General features: G+C 41.8%; 2 protein-coding genes across 2 annotated transcripts in view; one reads left to right on the forward strand and one right to left on the reverse strand.

Moving 5' to 3' along the window:
• LOC137526046 (uromodulin-like) overlaps positions 1-20,350 on the reverse strand; it is a 121,399-nt gene that overhangs the window by 12,775 nt on the left and 88,274 nt on the right. The window lies entirely within an intron of this gene.
• LOC137525292 (uncharacterized) lies at positions 15,155-18,432 on the forward strand. The gene is made up of 3 exons (XM_068246348.1): positions 15,155-15,227; positions 15,821-16,256; positions 17,893-18,432. The coding sequence occupies exons 1-3, from the start codon at positions 15,211-15,213 to the stop codon at positions 18,430-18,432; spliced, it is 993 nt and encodes a 330-aa protein (XP_068102449.1). The 5' UTR covers positions 15,155-15,210.

The raw sequence follows: 20,350 nt of genomic DNA on the forward strand, positions 1-20,350 counted from the left end.
TGCTTGTTTGCCTTAAAGGACAACCGAGGTAAAGATGAGCTGAAATTTTCGAAATTTCGCATTACTAAAATTACGCATGCGAAATTTGCGATTACGATGCAAAATTACAGTAGCGTAATTGCCATTAAAATCGTAATTGAAAATACCGTAAGCGTAATTTTCAACGCGTAATTTCGCGTTTCGTTCATGCCGTAATTTCGCATTAAACGCTACCGTAATTTCGCGTTAAACCGTAACGCTCCGTATAATATAAAAAAGCCGCCGACTTTAAGGGTTAATAGCAAAGCCCCCTTAAATGCTAAGAGCTTCAAATTTGGAGAATATATTAAGGAGATCAGGAGGAATAAGAGGAAAACATTTTTTTTCAAAAAGACCTTATAGTTTTTGAGAAAATCGATGTTAAAGTTTCAAAGGAAAAATGTAAACATTTAAAAACCCGCCGACTTTAACGGTTAATAGCAAAGCCTGCTTAAAGTTTAGGAACACCAAATTCCCAGGGTATATTAAGGGGATCAGTGGGAATAAGAGGAAAATTTTTTTTTTCAAAAAGACCTTATAGTTTTTGAGAAAATCGATTTTTAAGTTTCAAGGGCGAAAATGTCTTTTAAATGCAGAAAATGTCAGTTTTTTTTGCACAGGTAACAATAGTGTATTATTTTCATAGATTCCCCCAAGTGGGAAGAGTTTTACTTACTTCGTTCTGAGTGTGGTAAATATAAAAAAAAACGACGTGGGGTCCCCCCTCCCAGACCTCTTTAACCCCTTGTCCCCCATGCAGGCTGGGATAGCCAGAATGCGGAGCACCGGCCGCGTGGGGCTCCGCACCCTGACTATACCAGCCCGCATGGTCCATGGATTGGGGGGTCTCGGAAGGGGAGGGGCAGCCAAGCTTTCCCCTCCCCCTCCGAGCCCTTGTCCAATCCAAGGACAAGGGGCTCTTCTCCACCTCCGATGGGCGGTGGAGGTGGAGGCCGCAATTTCCTGGGGGGGAGGTTCATGGTGGAATCTGGGAGTCCCCTTTAAAAAGGGGTCCCCCAGATGCCCACCCCCCCTCCCAGGAGAAATGAGTATAGAGGTACTTGTACCCCTTACCCATTTCCTTTAAGAGTTAAAAGTAAATAAACACACAAACACTTAGAAAAAGTATTTTAATTGAACAAAAAACATAACCACGAAAAAAAGTCCTTTAATATTCTTAATTAACCATTAATACTTACCTGTCCCTTTAAATAAATGATCCCACGCAATATCCTCGGAAATGTTCTATCAGTTACAATGTAACAAAGTTATTACAATGTAACAACTTTGTTACATTGTAACTACGCCGCACCCGACGTCACTCACCGCCGCCGCCGCCTCCGCGTCTGTGCTGCAGGACCCGACAGAGCTCTGAGCTATATAGCTCAGAGCTCTGAGAAGCATCTTTGTATTTTGGCTCCAAGGAGCCCCATTGGTCCTTAGCAGACCAATGGGGTTCCTTCTGATTTGAAGGAACCCCATTGGTCTGCTAAGGACCAATGGGGCTCCTTGGAGCCAAAATACAAAGATGCTTCTCAGAGCTCTGAGCTATATAGCTCAGAGCTCTGTTGGTCCGTGCAGGACGCTAAGTCCCCGCCGGCTCCGCTGCCCTCCCCGCCTCTCCCACATGTCACCCACATGTCACCCACATGTGGGTGACATGTGGGTGACAGATGTGGGCGGGGTGGACAGCGGGAGCTGCGGGGACTTAGCGTCCTGCACGGACGCGTAATTGCTGCGGCGGCTGAGCGGCGAGTGACGTCGGGTGCGGCGTAGTTACAATGTAACAAAGTTGTTACATTGTAATAACTTTGTTACATTGTAACTGATAGAACTTTTCCGAGGCTATTTCGAGGGATCATTTATTTAAAGGGACAGGTAAGTATTAATGGTTAATTAAGAATATTAAAGGACTTTTTTCGTGGTTATGTTTTTTGTTCAATTAAAATTCTTTTTCTAAGTGTTTGTGTGTTTATTTACTTTTAACTCTTAAAGGAAATGGGTAAGAGGTACAAGTACCTCTATACTCATTTCTCCTGGGAGGGGGGGTGGGCATCTGGGAGACCCCTTTTTAAAGGGGACTCCCAGATTCCACCATGAACCTCCCCCCCAGGAAATCGCGGCCTCCACCTCCACCGCCCATCGGAGGTGGAGAAGAGCCCCTTGTCCTTGGATTGGACAAGGGCTCGGAGGGGGAGGGGAAAGCTTGGTTGCCCCTCCCCTTCCGAGACCCCCCAATCCATGGACCATGCGGGCTGGTATAGTCAGGGTGCGGAGCTCCACGCGGCCGGTGCTCCGCATTCTGGCTATCCCAGCCTGCATGGGGGACAAGGGGTTAAAGAGGTCTGGGAGGGGGGACCCCACGTCGTTTTTTTTTTATATTTCCCACACTCAGAACGAAGTAAGTAAAACTCTTCCCACTTGGGGGAATCTATGAAAATAATACACTATTGTTACCTGTGCAAAAAAAACTGACATTTTCTGCATTTAAAAGACATTTTCGCCCTTGAAACTTAAAAATCGATTTTCTCAAAAACTATAAGGTCTTTTTGAATATTTTTTTTTCCTCTTATTCCCACTGATCCCCTTAATATACCCTGGGAATTTGGTGTTCCTAAACTTTAAGCAGGCTTTGCTATTAACCGTTAAAGTCGGCGGGTTTTTAAATGTTTACATTTTTCCTTTGAAACTTTAACATCGATTTTCTCAAAAACTATAAGGTCTTTTTGAAAAAAAAAATTTTTCTCTTATTCCTCCTGATCTCCTTAATATATTCTCCAAATTTGAGGCTCTTAGCATTTAAGGGGGCTTTGCTATTAACCCTTAAAGTCGGCGGCTACCTAACATTGATACATGCGTCAACTTTTCCGCTTCGGGAGCATGACCATACGCATTAATTTCGTAATAACAGTTCCAATGCGAAAATTAAGCGAAAATTACGGTTACGCGAAATTTCACGAAATCCTTCTTCATTACGATTATGTACTTACGGCCATAAACGTAATTACACTAATTACGCGAAATTTCGCGAAATCGTAATTACTCCATTACGCTCATCTCTAAACCGAGGTGACATGACATGAAGAGATAGTGGGATTTCCCTCATAACCTGTTATCACAACATGAGAACTGATATCCTAAACTTTGGAGCTGCTTGGTCATTTTTACAGGACACTCTAAAGCTTTGTACATACGTGAGATAAAAAAATCTTTGGAAACTAAGGAATTAATCTGCTGCAGTATGGATGGTTGCAAATGGCTATTTCTGATTTCCAAATTTCCAAGTTTCAATTTACCATATTTCCGATTTTCGAGGAGCATTATATTAGGTACTCCATACATTAGAAGATTATGGGTAGATTCGAGCAAGAGACAAATTTATCTCTAATCGAATCTGATTAGAGATAAATTACATACACTACAGGCCGATACCCATCCCATTTCAGCATGAAATCATCAGGGAATCGGCTGAGCCCGCCGCGTCCGCCCCGCTGCTGCCCCCAAAATGTATAAATGTATGCAGTGTGTGCATTTATACATTACCTGTCCTGTAGCAGCTTCCGCACGGTGTCCGTCCATCTCGCAGGGTAACAGCCGCATACACACTAGCGGCTGACGTCAGACTCTATGCGCCGCCGGCGTGTATGCAGAACCCAGCGAGATGGACGGAAACCGCATGAAGGCTGACACCGGACAGGTAATGTATAAATGCACACACTACACTCAAGATTCAAGATTACATACATTTATACATTGCGGAGGCAGCGACGGGGGTTACGTCGCTCGTTTGCAAATCGGCTGCCGTACCGCCGTGCACCCAACCAACCAACTTCGGCCCGACATCTTGAAGCATGCACGATTGAACGTGAGGCCAATTTCTGTCCCAAAACTGGTCGCTTTGTCGGTCGGGCATGCGCTAGGCAGCACCAATTTTCATTCAATTCGATTATAATAATCGAATTGGATAGTCGATTGGTTGGTTGGTCAGCTGCTGTATGGCTACCTTTAGTTGTTTTTTTTGCATCAGAGAATGAAAAAAATCAAGAAAAAAAAATGGAAAAACAGAAATCGTGAAAATAGAAATCAAGAGGATGGAAAATGAGTCCTGTGATTGGTCTAAAATTACTGTGGTGATCCTGTTCCTCCAGAAAAATTCTGTACTTTCTGAATGGTGCAATGCAAGTTCTGTGATTGGGCTAAAATTTGGGTAAATCTGATTTCTGCGGAATACCAGTTTCTGAATTCTAATCAGAAATGCAGATTTCTGTTTGGAAATGCGGAAACTTACATCCCTGCAGAATCCGAATGAGCATCCCTTTGTTTGTCAGGAAGGTTAGACCAACGGATCATTCTGAAGCCTAGTACACACATCCAATTTTTATTGGCCAATAACTGCCTAATTTCACCACATCCAAGTAGCATGAGGGCCAACAAAATTTAAATACTGGAAACAGATTGTATAGGAGCATACATGAAAAAAAAAGCCTAAGCAAAAAAGGGCGCAGGGTTTGCCGCTAGTAGGATCTCTGTTAAATTATTGATATTCTACTACTAAATTCCAATATTTTACTATGGCTGAACATAACCGTATTTTCACACAGAACAGTATCCTGGTTGTGCCTAACCCTAAGACCCCCCGCCCCCTGTTATTGCCTAACGCTAAGACCCCCCCTGGTGGTGCTCAACCCTATGACCCTCCTGGAGGTACCTAACTCTAAGACCTCCCCTGGTGCCTAACCCTAAGACCCCCCTAATGATGCCTAACCCTAAGACCCCCCTAATGATGCCTAACCCTAAGACCCCCCTAATGATGCCTAACCCTAAGACCCACCTGGTGGTGTCTAACCCTAAGGGCCCTTTTACACTTAATCAGTTGGTGTGCGTTAGTACGCGTTGGTGCGCGTTGGTACGCGTTAGTACGCGTTTTTTCCATAGCAGTGCATTGTGACAAAGATTTCAGTTAAAACGCGTTAAGTGTGGAAGGTGCCATAGGAAAACATGGAACTTACTTTGAAATTTTTTTTGATTTTCAGTTTTCTTTCCGTTTTAACTGAGAGCAACTGATTAAGTGTAAAAGGACCCTAAGACCCCCCAAATGATGCATAACCCTAAGACCCTCCTTGGTGGTAGTACCTAACCCCAACTCCCCCTGGTGTCACCTAACCCAACCTCCCCCCCTAAAAAAACAAACAAACAAAAAAAAAACTTTACTCTCCCCTCTACTGCACAGCCACAATATGCGGTAAAAGTAGGTACATTTCAGTGACTGAGGCGGTTGATTACTGGCAATCATTTGAAATATGGCTTGCAAAAATGTAAATACCAGCATTGTATTGCGGATGCTCCATGGGAGAATCTGGGAGAGCGAATTCCGGGTGCCAATATTTCAAATGATTTCCAGTAATCGGTCGCCTCCAGGCCAATAGCAGCCACTGATGTGTGCCCAATTTTTCCTTTTTTTGTTGCAAATCACAGCTTTTATAAAAGGCTTTTATAATAGGCACCTATGGCAGCACTGTTTTTTCTCCAAAAGGGCTTCTGCTTTTTTTTTTTTTTTTTTCGCTTTGTGTGGAGGAAAGCTCTCATACTCTGTAGAAGTAGTACAACTGACCAGTGATTGGCCAATAAAAAATGGATGTGTGTATGCACTCTAACAATGCTGTATACATGCAAATGATCAGTGCATGCAAAACACCACCAAAAAGGATTAGTAGGCTATCTGCTTCCTTCTAATGCATGCATGTACTGTGCACACAAAAGGTAAAGGATACTTGTAACCACCCAGGGATGGAAAAGTTACATACTCACCTAAGAAGAGAACCTCTTAGAGCCTTCCTGATCCTCTTTTGCTCTTCTCATTCCCCTGCCTGGCCCCCATTCTGCCCATTCTTCTATCTATGAGATCTGCATCTCTGAGCACTTCCATAGGAGAGTGGCTCTATGGCACATGCTTGAGTTTGCGCCCATAAGTGCGCAGTGCGAAGCTGCTTGTCTTCGGAGGTACTCGGAGACCCAAGCACTTCATTGACATTAACCACTTGACGACCACAGTATTAAACCCCCCTAAGGACTAGGCTCTTTTTAGCTGCACTGGGCTGTGCAGGCTTTTCAGCCTCCTGCACAGCCCAGCTAAGGAGCCCAGCGATCGGACTCACCTCCTATTTTTGTCCCTAAGGGGAGGTGTCCGATCGGCCGCTGCTGCCACCTTTTTTTTTTTCTTATCAATCGAGCCATCAGCGGCTTGATTGATAAGAAGAATCTGGGCCGTGTATGCCCAGCATAAAAGGCAGATCGATGGAATTTCAATCGATTTTGACCGAAAAGCGATGAAAACTATCTAAATACAAGAAAAGTAAGTCTGCGCTAAGGAAAAAGAAAGGACACAGTTCAGACAATGTGGTGCGCTTTAACTATTGTACTGCCATATACACAAATTGTCCAAAAGAATTAATGTTAATAAGCGCTCAGAGGCTAAGATAAAGTTCAGTCTCACAAGTCACCACTCCAGAAGTCTTCAAAACCGCTGTAAAGTAGATCCTATAAAGATCCAGGACACAAGACCACCTCCGCAGTATCCAGCCAACACGTCATATGAAAAAAGAGATACAGGACATAGCGTAATCCAGTAATACATCAAATGCCCGTCACCTCTATAGTGCACACTATCCCAGCACCTAGTGCAGTAACACACTCCCCCTGTGTGTCCGCACTCACCCAGATAGCCTCCAATCAATCCGGAGGTATGGATATACAGGCAACACGGGGATTAATGAACCAGTCACGATGCAGATCTAAAACTCAAAAAAGGCTCCAATAGTGTAAAACCATTTAATATAAAAGTTTAAAATTTCAAGGATGCACTCACAAGGATCCGTAGGTCATGCGCATATAACAGATAACTTGAAGCGGTCCCGGATAGCCGCTGCTGAGTATGCCGCCTTGCCTCCTTGCGTCTCCTCACTACTGCCGGTCACGTGATGCGTAGCTCCGCCCTACGCGTTTCGTCATAGGAATGACTCATCAGGGGCTGACGCATCATTCACATGCCGGCTGTTATATCCCACACCACCTCCCTCCCCTCTCACAGCAAACCCGCCTACTTTTTAAAAAGGGAAACTCGGCTGCAATACACATCAGCGCTCATCGCTGGAGGTTATACAGTGCATATACATCCTCATAAGTATACACCTAATTAAAAATAAACATATTTATAAAATACCGATTCATAACATATCAATAACCAAACAATAGGATGTGATTGTCCCTAATAATTCCAAGAAGACGGTGTCACTAATTTAGTAAAACACACATCTAATCCTGCCACTAGATGGCAGCAGATCAATCATTACAAAAACCAAACTAACAAAACACATCAGAATTAGAAAAAATTGCCAATCTTTGCAACAATCATATCCTTTACACAGACATCAGTCATTAGCAATAAAACAGTTAATATCAAGGTCTATATTCAGACCATTTGGTGTAAATGTATCAAGGTTGAAAATCCATTTCGTCTCTTTTTTGGATATTTCCCTCACCCTGTTACAGCCTCTCCAGCTAGGTGACAGTTTTTCCACTGCACAAAACCGCATAAAAGCAGGATTGCACTGATGTTTAGCCTTAAAGTGGGAAGAAACACTATGCTGATCAAAACCTTTAATAATATTGGTGATATGTTCACCAATTCTCTCTTTTAGTGACCTGGTGGTGCGGCCCACATATTGTAAGCCGCAATCACACCAGATAACATAAATCACATAAGTTGAGGCGCAACACAAAAATTGTCTGATCTTAAACGAGCGCCCATTAGAAAATGAAGTGATCTCATTGGTCTTTTGTCCCTTTGCTAATCTACAACATCTACATCCACGACAGGGGAAAAACCCAGAAGTCTGCCAACCTGAGGGCCCCCCTTCGGTGGGGCCACACAACTTGGTGCAAGTTGGTTCTTAAGATTAGGAGCCCGTTGGTAAATAAAATTTGGCACCGATGGTAGGACATTCCTTAGGATATGATCACTCTGGAGAATGTTCCAGTGTTTACGGAAAACTTGCTCGATCCGTCGATGTTGAGCTGAAAAATCACTGAGAAAGGAGAAAGCTTTTTGATCGTCTCTCCCCCTCCTCTCTACGGGAAGAACCAACTCAGACCTGTCTCTTTCCCCTATCTCCTTCTGAACCTCATTGAGCCATTCCCTATTATATTCTTTCTCCACAAATTTAGAAACCAGACTATCCGATTGCACGTAATAATCACTTAGGTCAGAACAATTCCTTCTAACCCGGGTAAATTGCCCCTTAGGGACCCCTTTAAGCCACTGCGGATGGTGACAACTAGCCGTATCAATAAATGAGTTACGGTCCGTGGGTTTAAAGTGACATTTCGTCTTAAAACCCTCCCCATCCCGGGAAATGTTTAGATCCAGGAAGTTGATACTTACCTGGCTGCATTCCGCTGTAAGTTGAATATTCGTTCTCAGACCATTCAAATTCTCCACAAATGCATGAAAACTTACCTCATCACCTCGCCATATAATTAACAGGTCGTCTATGTACCTTTTCCAACATAGTACATTAGATCGACCCAGCTCAATAGTAAATGCAATCCTGCTTTTATGCGGTTTTGTGCAGTCTTCTTGGAATTATTAGGGACAATCACATCCTATTGTTTGGTTATTGATATGTTATGAATCGGTATTTTATAAATATGTTTATTTTTAATTAGGTGTATACTTATGAGGATGTATATGCACTGTATAACCCCCAGCGATGAGCGCTGATGTGTATTGCAGCCGAGTTTCCCTTTTTAAAAAGTAGGCGGGTTTGCTGTGATAGGGGAGGGAGGTGGTGTGGGATATAACAGCCGGCATGTGAATGATGCGTCAGCCCCTGATGAGTCATTCCTATGACGAAACGCGTAGGGCGGAGCTACGCATCACGTGACCGGCAGTAGTGAGGAGACGCAAGGAGGCAAGGCGGCATACGCAGCAGCGGCTATCCGGGACCGCTTCAAGTTATCTGTTATATGCGCATGACCTACGGATCCTTGTGAGTGCATCCTTGAAATTTTAAACTTTTATATTAAATGGTTTTACACTATTGGAGCCTTTTTTGAGTTTTAGATCTGCATCGTGACTGGTTCATTAATCCCCGTGTTGCCTGTATATCCATACCTCCGGATTGATTGGAGGCTATCTGGGTGAGTGCGGACACACAGGGGGAGTGTGTTACTGCACCAGGTGCTGGGATAGTGTGCACTATAGAGGTGACGGGCATTTGATGTATTACTGGATTACGCTATGTCCTGTATCTCTTTTTTCATATGACGTGTTGGCTGGATACTGCGGAGGTGGTCTTGTGTCCTGGATCTTTATAGGATCTACTTTACAGCGGTTTTGAAGACTTCTGGAGTGGTGACTTGTGAGACTGAACTTTATCTTAGCCTCTGAGCGCTTATTAACATTAATTCTTTTGATGAAAACTATCTATCTGACTAGACGGAAAATCTAGGTTGATCGGGGGCAGGGCAGTCCTCATCTCATAGACTTGAACTGCATCGAACAGTGCAGCATTATGGTTTCATCAATTTTCCCTGCTGGAATCTATTGAAAATTAATTTGTGTTGTGTGGTAGGAATTATTTTTTTTCTTTTTTGAAAATAATGGATTAGAAAGAATAGATGGAATAGATGGAATAGAAAGAATCAATCATTTTAGAATATTGAGAAGGAATCTATAAGAGCTTGTTCACACTTGGGGGTTTTTCGCTATTTTTTAAGCGCCGGAGATTTTCAAAATTGCCCTGAAAGCGCTTGTGCAATGAGTCCCTATGAGAGAGTTCACATCTAAATGGTTTGTGTCCGATCCGCTCAGCAAAGTGCTGCCTGTAACATTTTTAGGGGGATTTTGCTACAATAGAAAGTATAGGAAGAGAGCAAAACGCTGACAAAATCGCTTTGTGTGGCGATCACGTTCACGCTTTCATGTATAAACACTAGAGATGTTGCGAACGGTTCCCGGAAGTAGTTGAAGGCCCAGAGAGATTCGCCCGGCGAACGGCTCGGGCCATCTCTAATAAACACATGTGGCTTGATTCACTAAACTGTGATAACTCATATCACGGCCGTTTTTGCGCGCATTTCGGTGAACTTTAGCACAAAAATGAGCTAAAGTTCCCAATTGCGCGCAATAATTTGTGATTGCACGCACAAATTCGCCTGTGATATGAGTTATCATGGTTTAGTGAATCAAGCCCATTGTATTTATTCGTTTCCGGGTCAAAGAGTTCATTTTCTGACTGACGTCAGGAAGTGAAAAAACAAATTGCTCTTCAAAAGCGCTTTGAAAAGCGCTTTAGACAAAATCTAAGCATGCAGGTAAGCGCTGGGAGAAGAAAAAAAAATGTACGAAAACTCAAAAATCGCTGGCGTCAGTGATTTCGATTTTAGATGTAAGCAAAGCCTTATGGTGCGTACAGACATGCGACTATAGTCGTTGGAAACGATCGTTACCGACCGCATCGGCCGACGATCGTTCCAAAAAACTGACCAAACGACCTTTCCAACGACCGACTAACGACGGATGTCGTTCGTTTAGAACGATCCATTCTGCCCGATCGTTTCTAACGACGGTCGTTTGTAAATTTATTGTCTGTATAACGATCGGTCGTGGATCGTTCGTTTGGCCAGATTTGCACATGCTCACACGCTTCTTTTTCACACTTCTGTTTCAAAACAGTTTGTCCAGCACACACACATAATCCGTGACAAATGATAAATGGCCACAAAGATATTATTAAAGTATAAATTGAACTTTATTTTTAGTTTTAAGGAAACATTATCAAATTTTTTTTTTTTGGCTGTGTAAAAATATAATTATTTATTGAAACGTGTTAAAAGCACATCAATTTTTTTTTCACGCTGCTGCGCCTTATCTTGTAACTTTGATATGGAAGCCCACATGTCCGCTTTCAAAGCTTCTAAATTATTAAAATCCTCCACTGCCTGCTCTTTCAGTTGTAGTGCTTCTTCTTTAGCTGTACAAAATAATAAAACAAATTAATATAGATGTAAAAACCACATGTTCTTCAACTGTATGAAATAATGTTTGTTACATAATGATATTGATATGTCCTTTTCGCCTCAATATCCTGCTATTTATGTCGGGGTGTTTAAGACAAAGTTTGCTTGCAGTGGATGGACAAGAGGCATATGTGGCACAAAAAGTGTGTGCTATAGGAAGGACACTATACACATAATGTATTTTAAATTATTAATAATGCATGTGTTATTCAAGAAAGCTAGTTATTACATAAAGGATATCCATGCATTAACCATAAGGCGCTGTAGACCCATGGCCTCCCCATGTGGCTTTCTCCTCCCTTACTGCACAGTGCTTTATCAATGATACTTTACAGCATACAATTTAGTTTGTTATTTCCTGTGTGTAAGATTTTTGTATGTGTATGGTGGACAAGGTGCAGGTTGGCTGGACATTAGTGTTATATAATTTTTTTTATGTACGAGGATCACTGGCCTGTAGGAGATATATTACATAGATGTATTAAAGTACATGGGAACCCGTTCCAAGCTTATAAAGACAGATATTTGCTAATTATTTTTAAGGCTCGGGGTCCTAATGACCCGTCCCTCTCCTCTCCTGGTGTCCGTTCCTGTGCGGGCTCCCCTGTCACAGTATTTCATGAAATTTGTCAAATAATGCTATTGCAAGATCCAAAAGGATGCTTCAGGAGTGTTTAGGAGCCCAAATACCCCTGAAGATGGGCCTCTCTACACTGGACAAGCGTGTTCGCCCTCTCTCACGCGTGCGCAGTATGTAGATGCCTGTATTTTGGAGGAGACGGCTCCAAAAGACTTCTGAAGTCTTCCGCGATTAGTGATTTCAACTAGGGAGCTACCACTGCATCAACGACACCAAGAGAAGAGAGGGAAGGGTCATAATGATCCAGAGCCTTCCTTCTCTTTTGTTGTATTTTGTCTTTTTTGAAAATGTAAATTTTTACTTTCATGTGTGAAAAATGTGTGATTCCTCTTTAGCCTATATGCATTGAAATGTATACTTACTGAGGTTGATGCTCTCTGTTGTTTCCATAAAAGCACTGGATTCTGCTACATTTGCATCACCACCTTCCTGGTGTTCACGGTAGGTATCTGGGAAATAGAATACAAAAATACAACATAAACAATGTCATCTCCAATTGTGTGTTGCCAGCTTTTTACCTTTTAAAGATTGTTTTCTGCATGCATGTCAGCAAAATTACAGATTAGCAACAAAGCCACCAAAAAGTGAGAATGACACCCACACACACATGAACATTTGGCACAAACATGCTTGGAGAATGCACTAATTACCAGACACCAAGGTGAACGAAACCAAAGTTAAATTGATGATTTAGTAATGGTTAGTGGTTTTTTTGTGCTTCTTTGGGGAAATGTCTACTACTTACTTATACGTTTTCGGTGTCCTTGTCAGCTCTGCTGACAGATGTGTCATCATGTTTATTTTTAAGGACAGACAATAAACATTAATTAGATGTCATGAGTATAAAAGTCACAACTGTTATGTTATGCAATAATCACAATTGTGTACACTCACCATAATTGGCCTGTGGTACTGCTTGTACAACATCTTGTTGGGGTACTTCAGTTAGAATTATGTAATCTACAATTTCAAAGTATGGTTTGTTAATAATGTGCAAATAGGCATTTGGAGCAGAGAGTGTGTGGGTATGAACTATGTTTCATATTGTCAGCAAGCATGTTATTGTTATTTTGTAGTTACATTTTTGGAATAGCTAAAAGAGGCCTGGCCAAACTTGGCCCTTCAGTTCTAAATTAACTACAAGTCCCACAATACATTAGCCTTTATGAGTCATGATTGTGGCTGTGACACATCTGCAATGCATAGTGGGACTTGTAGTTCATTAACACCTGGAGGGGAAAGTTTGCCCATGGCTGGGCTAGTATGTGTTAATATAAAACGCGACTAAGGTAGGCCAGTAGCATTGTATTGTCCTGTCTGAATCCAAAATTTACCCATGTTTGCATATGTAATGAACCACACAAATGTGTTAATGTAAACCAAATCTTTGTACTCAATATGAAAGCGTATGAAATATATGACACCTTAAAGCGAACCCGAGGTGTGTTTAAAGAATGTTCTCTGCATACAGAGGCTGGATCTGCCTATACAGACCAGCCTCTGTTGCTATCCTAAACCCCACTAAGCTCCCCCTGCACTCTGTAACCCCTCATAAATCACAGCCGTGCTGTGAGGCTGTGTTTACATCTGTAGTGTCAGTCTCAGCTGCTCCCCTGCCTCCTGCATAGCTCTGGTCCCTGCCCCCGTCCCTTCCCTCCAATCAGCATGGAGGGAAGGGAGGCAGGCGGGGACTGGAGTTCTGCAGGAGGCGGGGAGAGCAGCAGACTGACACTATAGAGATAAACACAGCCAGCTCTGACAAGCTTTTTGTCAGCAGCGTGGCTGTGATTTATGAGGGATTGCAGAGTGCAGGGGGACCTTAGGGGGGTTTGGGATAGCAACAGAGGCTGGTCTGTATAGGCAGATCCAGCCTCTGTATGCAGAGAATATTCTTCAAACCCACCTTGGGTTCTCTTTAACAAAACAACAAGGCCTTATAAAAGTAACATAGCGAGTGCAACATATCCACAGTGGCAAACGCCACCACTACTGCAAGATCCACTGAGCAAGTGTTATAAGGTCGTAGCATTCGCTCGGTGACTCTGATAAGGCGTTGTACGTTTTAAAAGGTGTGATAGTTAGCACAACTACATTAACAGAATGGACACAACACTTTATTGAAATATAGTTTTTTGGGTACAGAACATTACATCCATATGCTCACCATCTTCCGGTAGTTCAGTCATTTCCTGATGATCCTCCTGGCTCACTTCTGCCTCTTCATCTGTGAAAAGCAAAAAGTACATTGTGTATTTGCTACAACTTATGAGAAAAGAAAACAGCATCAAAGGTATGTATACTAACCTTCTTCAAGTAGATTCCGTTGTGCCTCATCAGGATAGCCAGAAACCTCCAAATCTTCACCACCATTATCCTGAACAACTGTGGTGTCCTCATTTGCTGCCACCGCCATTGCGTCATCATCATCCTGCTCCTCTTGCTGCCTTTCTCTCTCTCTCCTTTTTCGTGCTTTTTTTTCTGTAATATGATAACAATACAAGCACATGTTGAGTGAAACAAAAAAACATTTACACATATATGTTGTCATTCTTAATAGTATCACTTGAATAATAAGGCACTATAGTCAACTGCATACAGTCAGTTCATACTACAAAGCGAATTTGCTCAGCTCCCACTGCCACTGTTTAAACACACAGGCCCTGAGTAGGCATGCAGATCATCATCTCACACTGCATTTGCAGTTTTGATTGTTGTTGTTCACAACCACTTTATGTTGTTAAAGCCGATATGTGCTGGTTCCTTCGACAAGCTGTATGTACTTCACAATGGTTTTGCTGCAAGACAGCGCTACAGATCTAACATACAAAAGGAGAATGTGTGACCAAAACATCATGCCAACACTGTAATCTATCTCTACTCCTTGGAACCTGCAATCCATGTTCAAATTGTTTTTAGTGAGTTAAAGCACAGACTGTACATCATGTCACACATTTCAAGAATATCAAACAGTATAATGTAGAATGACATTTTACATGACATTTTATATAGATACTTACTATTTTTAATTATTTTTTGTCGTAGCTCCTCCAGGACATGTTCCTCCCTCAATTTAAGGTCCGACCATCGGCGTTGCAGCTGGTGTTTGGTCCTCACCACATGATATTTCTCGTGCAGGGATGTAATAACTTGGTCCAGTATTTTGTTTTTGCGACCCACTGGCTGTTTGTAAACCTTCTTCCTCCCATCATAGTCCTTTTTATCTAATATCCGCACCATCTCCATCATCTCCTCCTTGGACATTGCTGTCGCACGCTGGCTGCTGCTCTGTGTAGCCATTGTTGGTTTCGGAATGCTGTGTTGACTCTCACCAAAGGAAATGACATAACAGGAAATGGACAACACCCTGGGAACGTACGTTACTAACGAACGTGCGTGACGCAAAGTATTTAAATGCAGCCTACATATCCGCAAAACTGTTGTTGGCTAACACCACTTGCAGTGTTTAAAGCACCATGAATCCGTCTGGAAGGTATGTATTTCATTTGTCATGTAACATATCTTTTTCCTTGTCAAAACCTCATTTTGGTATAACGCTTACACCGCTAGGGTTTTTTAACGAACGTTACTATACGATAGTACGTTCATAACAAACATACTTTACACTATCAGTATTAATATTTACAAGCATTCTATGTCGTCATTATCACGAATGTACCCAAAATAACCTTCTATAATACATAGCATACGTTAGTACTATATATTGTGCTGCAGCATAGAAAACCTAATTAACTATGTATTGATCCTATGCTGTAAAAATGGACTTGTATTGGTGTATTTATTATTACCAATTAATATCAAAATGTTATGCATCCTTTGATTCTACTTCAGACAGTGTACTTGCCGTTGTCTGGTTTGGCTGCGCCATATCAATTGTTATGTATATAGTGATGTGGGTCCAAAAACTCTCAAATTCCATCATGAACCATATCTCCTTATGTAAAGCACTGACAAAACATACTTGTAAACAGAGAAGCAACACCTAATGTTGTTGTGTATTGTGTACAGATACTCAACATTATCACTAACTTTTTACATTTATATTTTCTCCTTTAATACACACAGTAATGTGCATGTCACACAAGATATCTTCACCAACCCCGAATTCCTGAAAGAATTTCTTGAACTTTACAGAGCACATCCATGCCTTTGGAAAATAACCTCTAAAGATTACTCAAATAGGCACATTAAGCATAAAGCACACAAAGAACTAGTGAAGTTGTGCCTACCACTACTACCAACTGCCAATGTGGAGTTAGTGAAGTCCAAAATTCAAAATTTACGCACAGTGTTCAAAAAAGAACTTAATAAAGTTCGTGAATCCCAGCGATCAGGAGCAGGTGCTGATGACATCTATACACCCCGATTGTGGTACTATGATCTACTACTCTTCACAGCAGACCAAGAGGAACCTCGACAATCAGTTTCTAGTCTCCAAGACACAAATGTTGAAAAGGAACCAAACGAAGAAGACCCACACAATCAGAATGATTCTGAAGAGGTAAGTGGATATTTCTTGTTTGTAATTTTTGTAAGCTGATGATATACCATAAAGTGCATCACATAACAAATGAAGTGATAGATGTAGTCTACTATATTTTAGAGTTTGTCATACAAAACACATGCATGACTCTGTTTGGCCTCCTCTGTTTGGAATGCTTGAAGCCATAGGCCAGGAACAAGCATGCTTATCATGTCTTAGCAGTATAGCGTTTTATGTGCATGCCTCATTTCAGTCATTAAAACAAACCTTACATCAGCAACATTTAAGCTAAGGCCTGTGAATGTACACAAAGGCCCATTTAACAGTACACTAGGGTTAAAACATGTTTGTGATGTTCAAACCTTTAGATAATGTAATCCTATGTGGTTGTTCACACTAGAGATATGTATGGTATCATCAACCATCACATTGCATTAGCAAGACCTTATGTATTTTCTGTAGATGTACCAAGTTTCATCAGGTTCATCCTGGAAAAATGTTGGAAATGTGTTAAAATACACTCATTTGCATGAAAGATATGTTATATCTATTTCACTTTGTTGATGTAAGTGATGAACATGTGCCTTTCATACCTGGCTAGCTCATTCCTCATGAAATATGCAGCACATGTTTGGATTCACCTGTGTTTGAAATCTTTTCAAACGTTACATGCATGCTTCATTATGTGCTTGATCATACTGTCTAAAACTTAAAGGGAACCAGAGATGAAGCACACTTGTGTATTGTACCATTTATATCAGTAATAACATTAGAGCAAACACTTACCATGCTCTCTGTTTCATCATCACTGCTAAAAGTGTCTGTTATCAGCTGTGATAAGCATCCCGGACTGAGCATTCAGTCTGGCTTTGCAGGGAATAATTATAGCCGAGTCATTATAGCAGAGCCACAAGGGGGCAGGCTTGGCCTTGAAAAGACACCAGAGAAGACAGACTCAGCTATAATCTTTACATAGCAAAGCCAGACTGAGTGCTCAATTGGGGATTCTTATCAGACGTGATAACAGTCAGATTAAACAGAGAACAATGAAACAAAGAGCAGATTAGGTGTTTACTGTCATGTTCCCACTGATTTATAAGGTAAAAGACACCAGGGTGCTTCATCTCTGGTTCTCGTTAAAAGCATCAGCTCAATTGTATGTTTCTTATTGGCCACTACATTTGCACATGTGTCTGTAATGTTTGATGGTGTCCTCAACTTTTGATAGTATTGAATGGTCAACAATGAAAAGGTACCTTTACGTTACACACACACACAAAACCGCTAGGTGGCGCCCATTAATAACCACCTTGCCACAAAACATGATTAGTAGGTACATATGTAACTCCACCATTTAATTACACCATGCAGACATGGTCATCCTCGAATATAAATGTAGATCATTTGGTATCAATATTTATGAAAAAAAAAACAAAGGTTACAACATATACGTGGTAAGTAGAAAAGATAGTCTGACTTAATAAAAACACATATCGATAAAACAACAAACATCACTGTAAGGAATTGTTATAGGCCTTCACAACAACATATTCAATCATGGGCTTGTAGTGTAAACAGGCAGTAACATATTATCTCCATTCAAAGTAAGTATTATATTTGAACGTCTAATTGTGGTTCCTCTCATCACACACAGAACACAGAACCATCCACTTCACAGGAGACAACACAAACCACACAGAAACCACAAGGACAAGTGGCAAGAAAACCACATAAATTGCCTGCAAAAAAAACAAGAAAAAGGGTTAGTGCTATTCTCGAAGATTGTGAAGATGCTATGCATAAAGCAACAACTATCATGAACCAAAAAGATGACGAATGTGATGCGTTTGGGAACATCGTGGCAACTAAATTACGGACACTCAGTAAGGACAAAAGTTTAATGCTACAATCATCAATTCTTGATTTGTTGAATAAAGCACAACTGAATATTGCACCACCAGTGTACCCAAACATCTCACAACCACCACATGTGCCAACTATAGCTGCACAAACAATGCAACCACACTTCCAAAGCCAACACTACCCTGCAAACTACCACGTGGACCAATACCATGGAAACCCACATTATCCACATGCTACACAGAGTGACCGTCACCAAAAACAACCTAACCACTACTATGCAGATCAAGGCGAGCAGTTTTGGCCTGTTGAAAAAAACTTTACTAATATCTGATACTTTATGATTGAGTATGTTTGACATACAATGTTTGTGTGTAAACTACTGTGACATACAAGGTTAATTGTTTTTTCTTAATGGCAAAAGTCCATTTAGTATTTGCGTTATGTGATGTAATACCACAAAAATTCAATAAATGATGGTGAACATCAACTCAATGTTTGATTTTCATTACAAATAATGTGAAATGGTTGTACACACATTTGCATGTGTGCTGTACATTTGCTTCAGACATTCAGAAGTAGGTTCCTTGGTTTTATGGTCCAGTTGCATGAGTCTCCTGATGATTGTGAGTACCGTATATACTGGACTACAAATTGAAAAATGTCGGACTGCCTCCAAGTATCAAAGTGTGTGTGTGTGTGTGTGTGTGGGGGGGGGGCCTTATACTCGGGTCCCTCATAATTTTCAGTAATTATACCTGGGATTGGGGGAAGGGGGCACGCCACTCTCTATCCTTCAAGCAGCAGCAATGTGTTGTGTAATGATCCCCCTCCCCCTCCATTGTGGGCAGCGTTGTGTTTCCTATTAGGTATCACCCTCCATTGTGGGCAAAGTGGTCGAGTCACCCGCAGCACCGGCGCACCCTCCCCCTAGCAAGCTTCAGTGGCCAGTGTGAGCGTACCTTCACTACTTTATTTATATGCACAGTGAGCTGCTGTAATAAGAGATCCGGAAGCCTCCATTCACGCATTTTGCACCAGCCGCAGTCAGTGTCCTGTCACTGGCGCACTCTCTCTCACGCTGGTATGCCTGTGTCAGCGTTGCTCTGGCTACCAAAGTCACGTGAGTGAGAGGTACGCTGACACTGACACAGGCAGACAAGCGTGAGATAAAGTGCACGAGTGACAGGACACTGCGCCCAGTGCAAAAATCATGAATGAATGCTTCCGAACTCTTAATACACCAACTCACTGTGCGTATAAATAAACAAGGGAAGGTACGCTGGGTGCTTTGGTTTGTGGTGGAGGGGGTGGCTCTGCTGCAGCTGATGTGGTTGATGTTTTGCGCTACTGCCCCAAATAAAGGGGTAAAGTTAACTCCACGATGGACACAATGGAGGAGGGGTTCCTTTAACAGCACTGGCCACAATGGGGGTGGTGTGAGATATTTACATAACACTGGCCACAATGCAGGGGGGAGGGGGATGTTTCATTCACAATACTGGCCACAATGAGGGAGGTGGGGCCAGGGGTTTTTGCTGCATTGAAAATTGACATGACCTGTTTCACAAGACTGAATGCAAGCATTGATAAAAGCACCCTGAATGTATTTATAGAGTTTAGCCAGTTTCATTACCCCTCATTTGTGTCTATTCACAAATTGATCTTTCCCCTGTGCCACCTGACTGCCATGGCAGAGATGGTAGATCATCACATTTTAAAGCACAGTAGGTTAACACTACGTCTGCTTCCATGAATCAGGAAGTAGATACACTGCTGAGATGAAGTTCTGAGTTCAGGTCTGGTTGCAAAGGGGTCAACTATATTTGTGTAGATGGTAAGCCACAATGATAAGAGGAGCAGGGGAATGCAGGGGCATGTAGTAGTTTATGGCTGCACTTGGGTGCCAGGAGTGGTTGATGGCTACAATACTGTATGCAGTGCAGCCATTAACCACTTCTAGTCCCCAAGTGCAGCCATTCACTTTGATGGATAGACTTATACTTCAGTCTTTACACAATTACAGCGTAAGAGGGTTAAATAATAGGATTCACTTATACACGAGGTCGACTTATATCCGAGTAGATAGGGTAAAGAACATTTTCCAAAAAAACACACTCTACTAATTTGCAGATCACAGAGTGTACTTTTAAAAACACAGCGTTATGTGACAACCATGCTTTGGAAATAGTTATTAATGAGACACGATTGTTAACTTACATCTGTTGCTTCTTAACACACAAGTGGTATGT

Source organism: Hyperolius riggenbachi, chromosome 7, assembly GCF_040937935.1.
Source record: "Hyperolius riggenbachi isolate aHypRig1 chromosome 7, aHypRig1.pri, whole genome shotgun sequence".
Lineage (NCBI taxonomy): Eukaryota > Metazoa > Chordata > Amphibia > Anura > Hyperoliidae > Hyperolius > Hyperolius riggenbachi.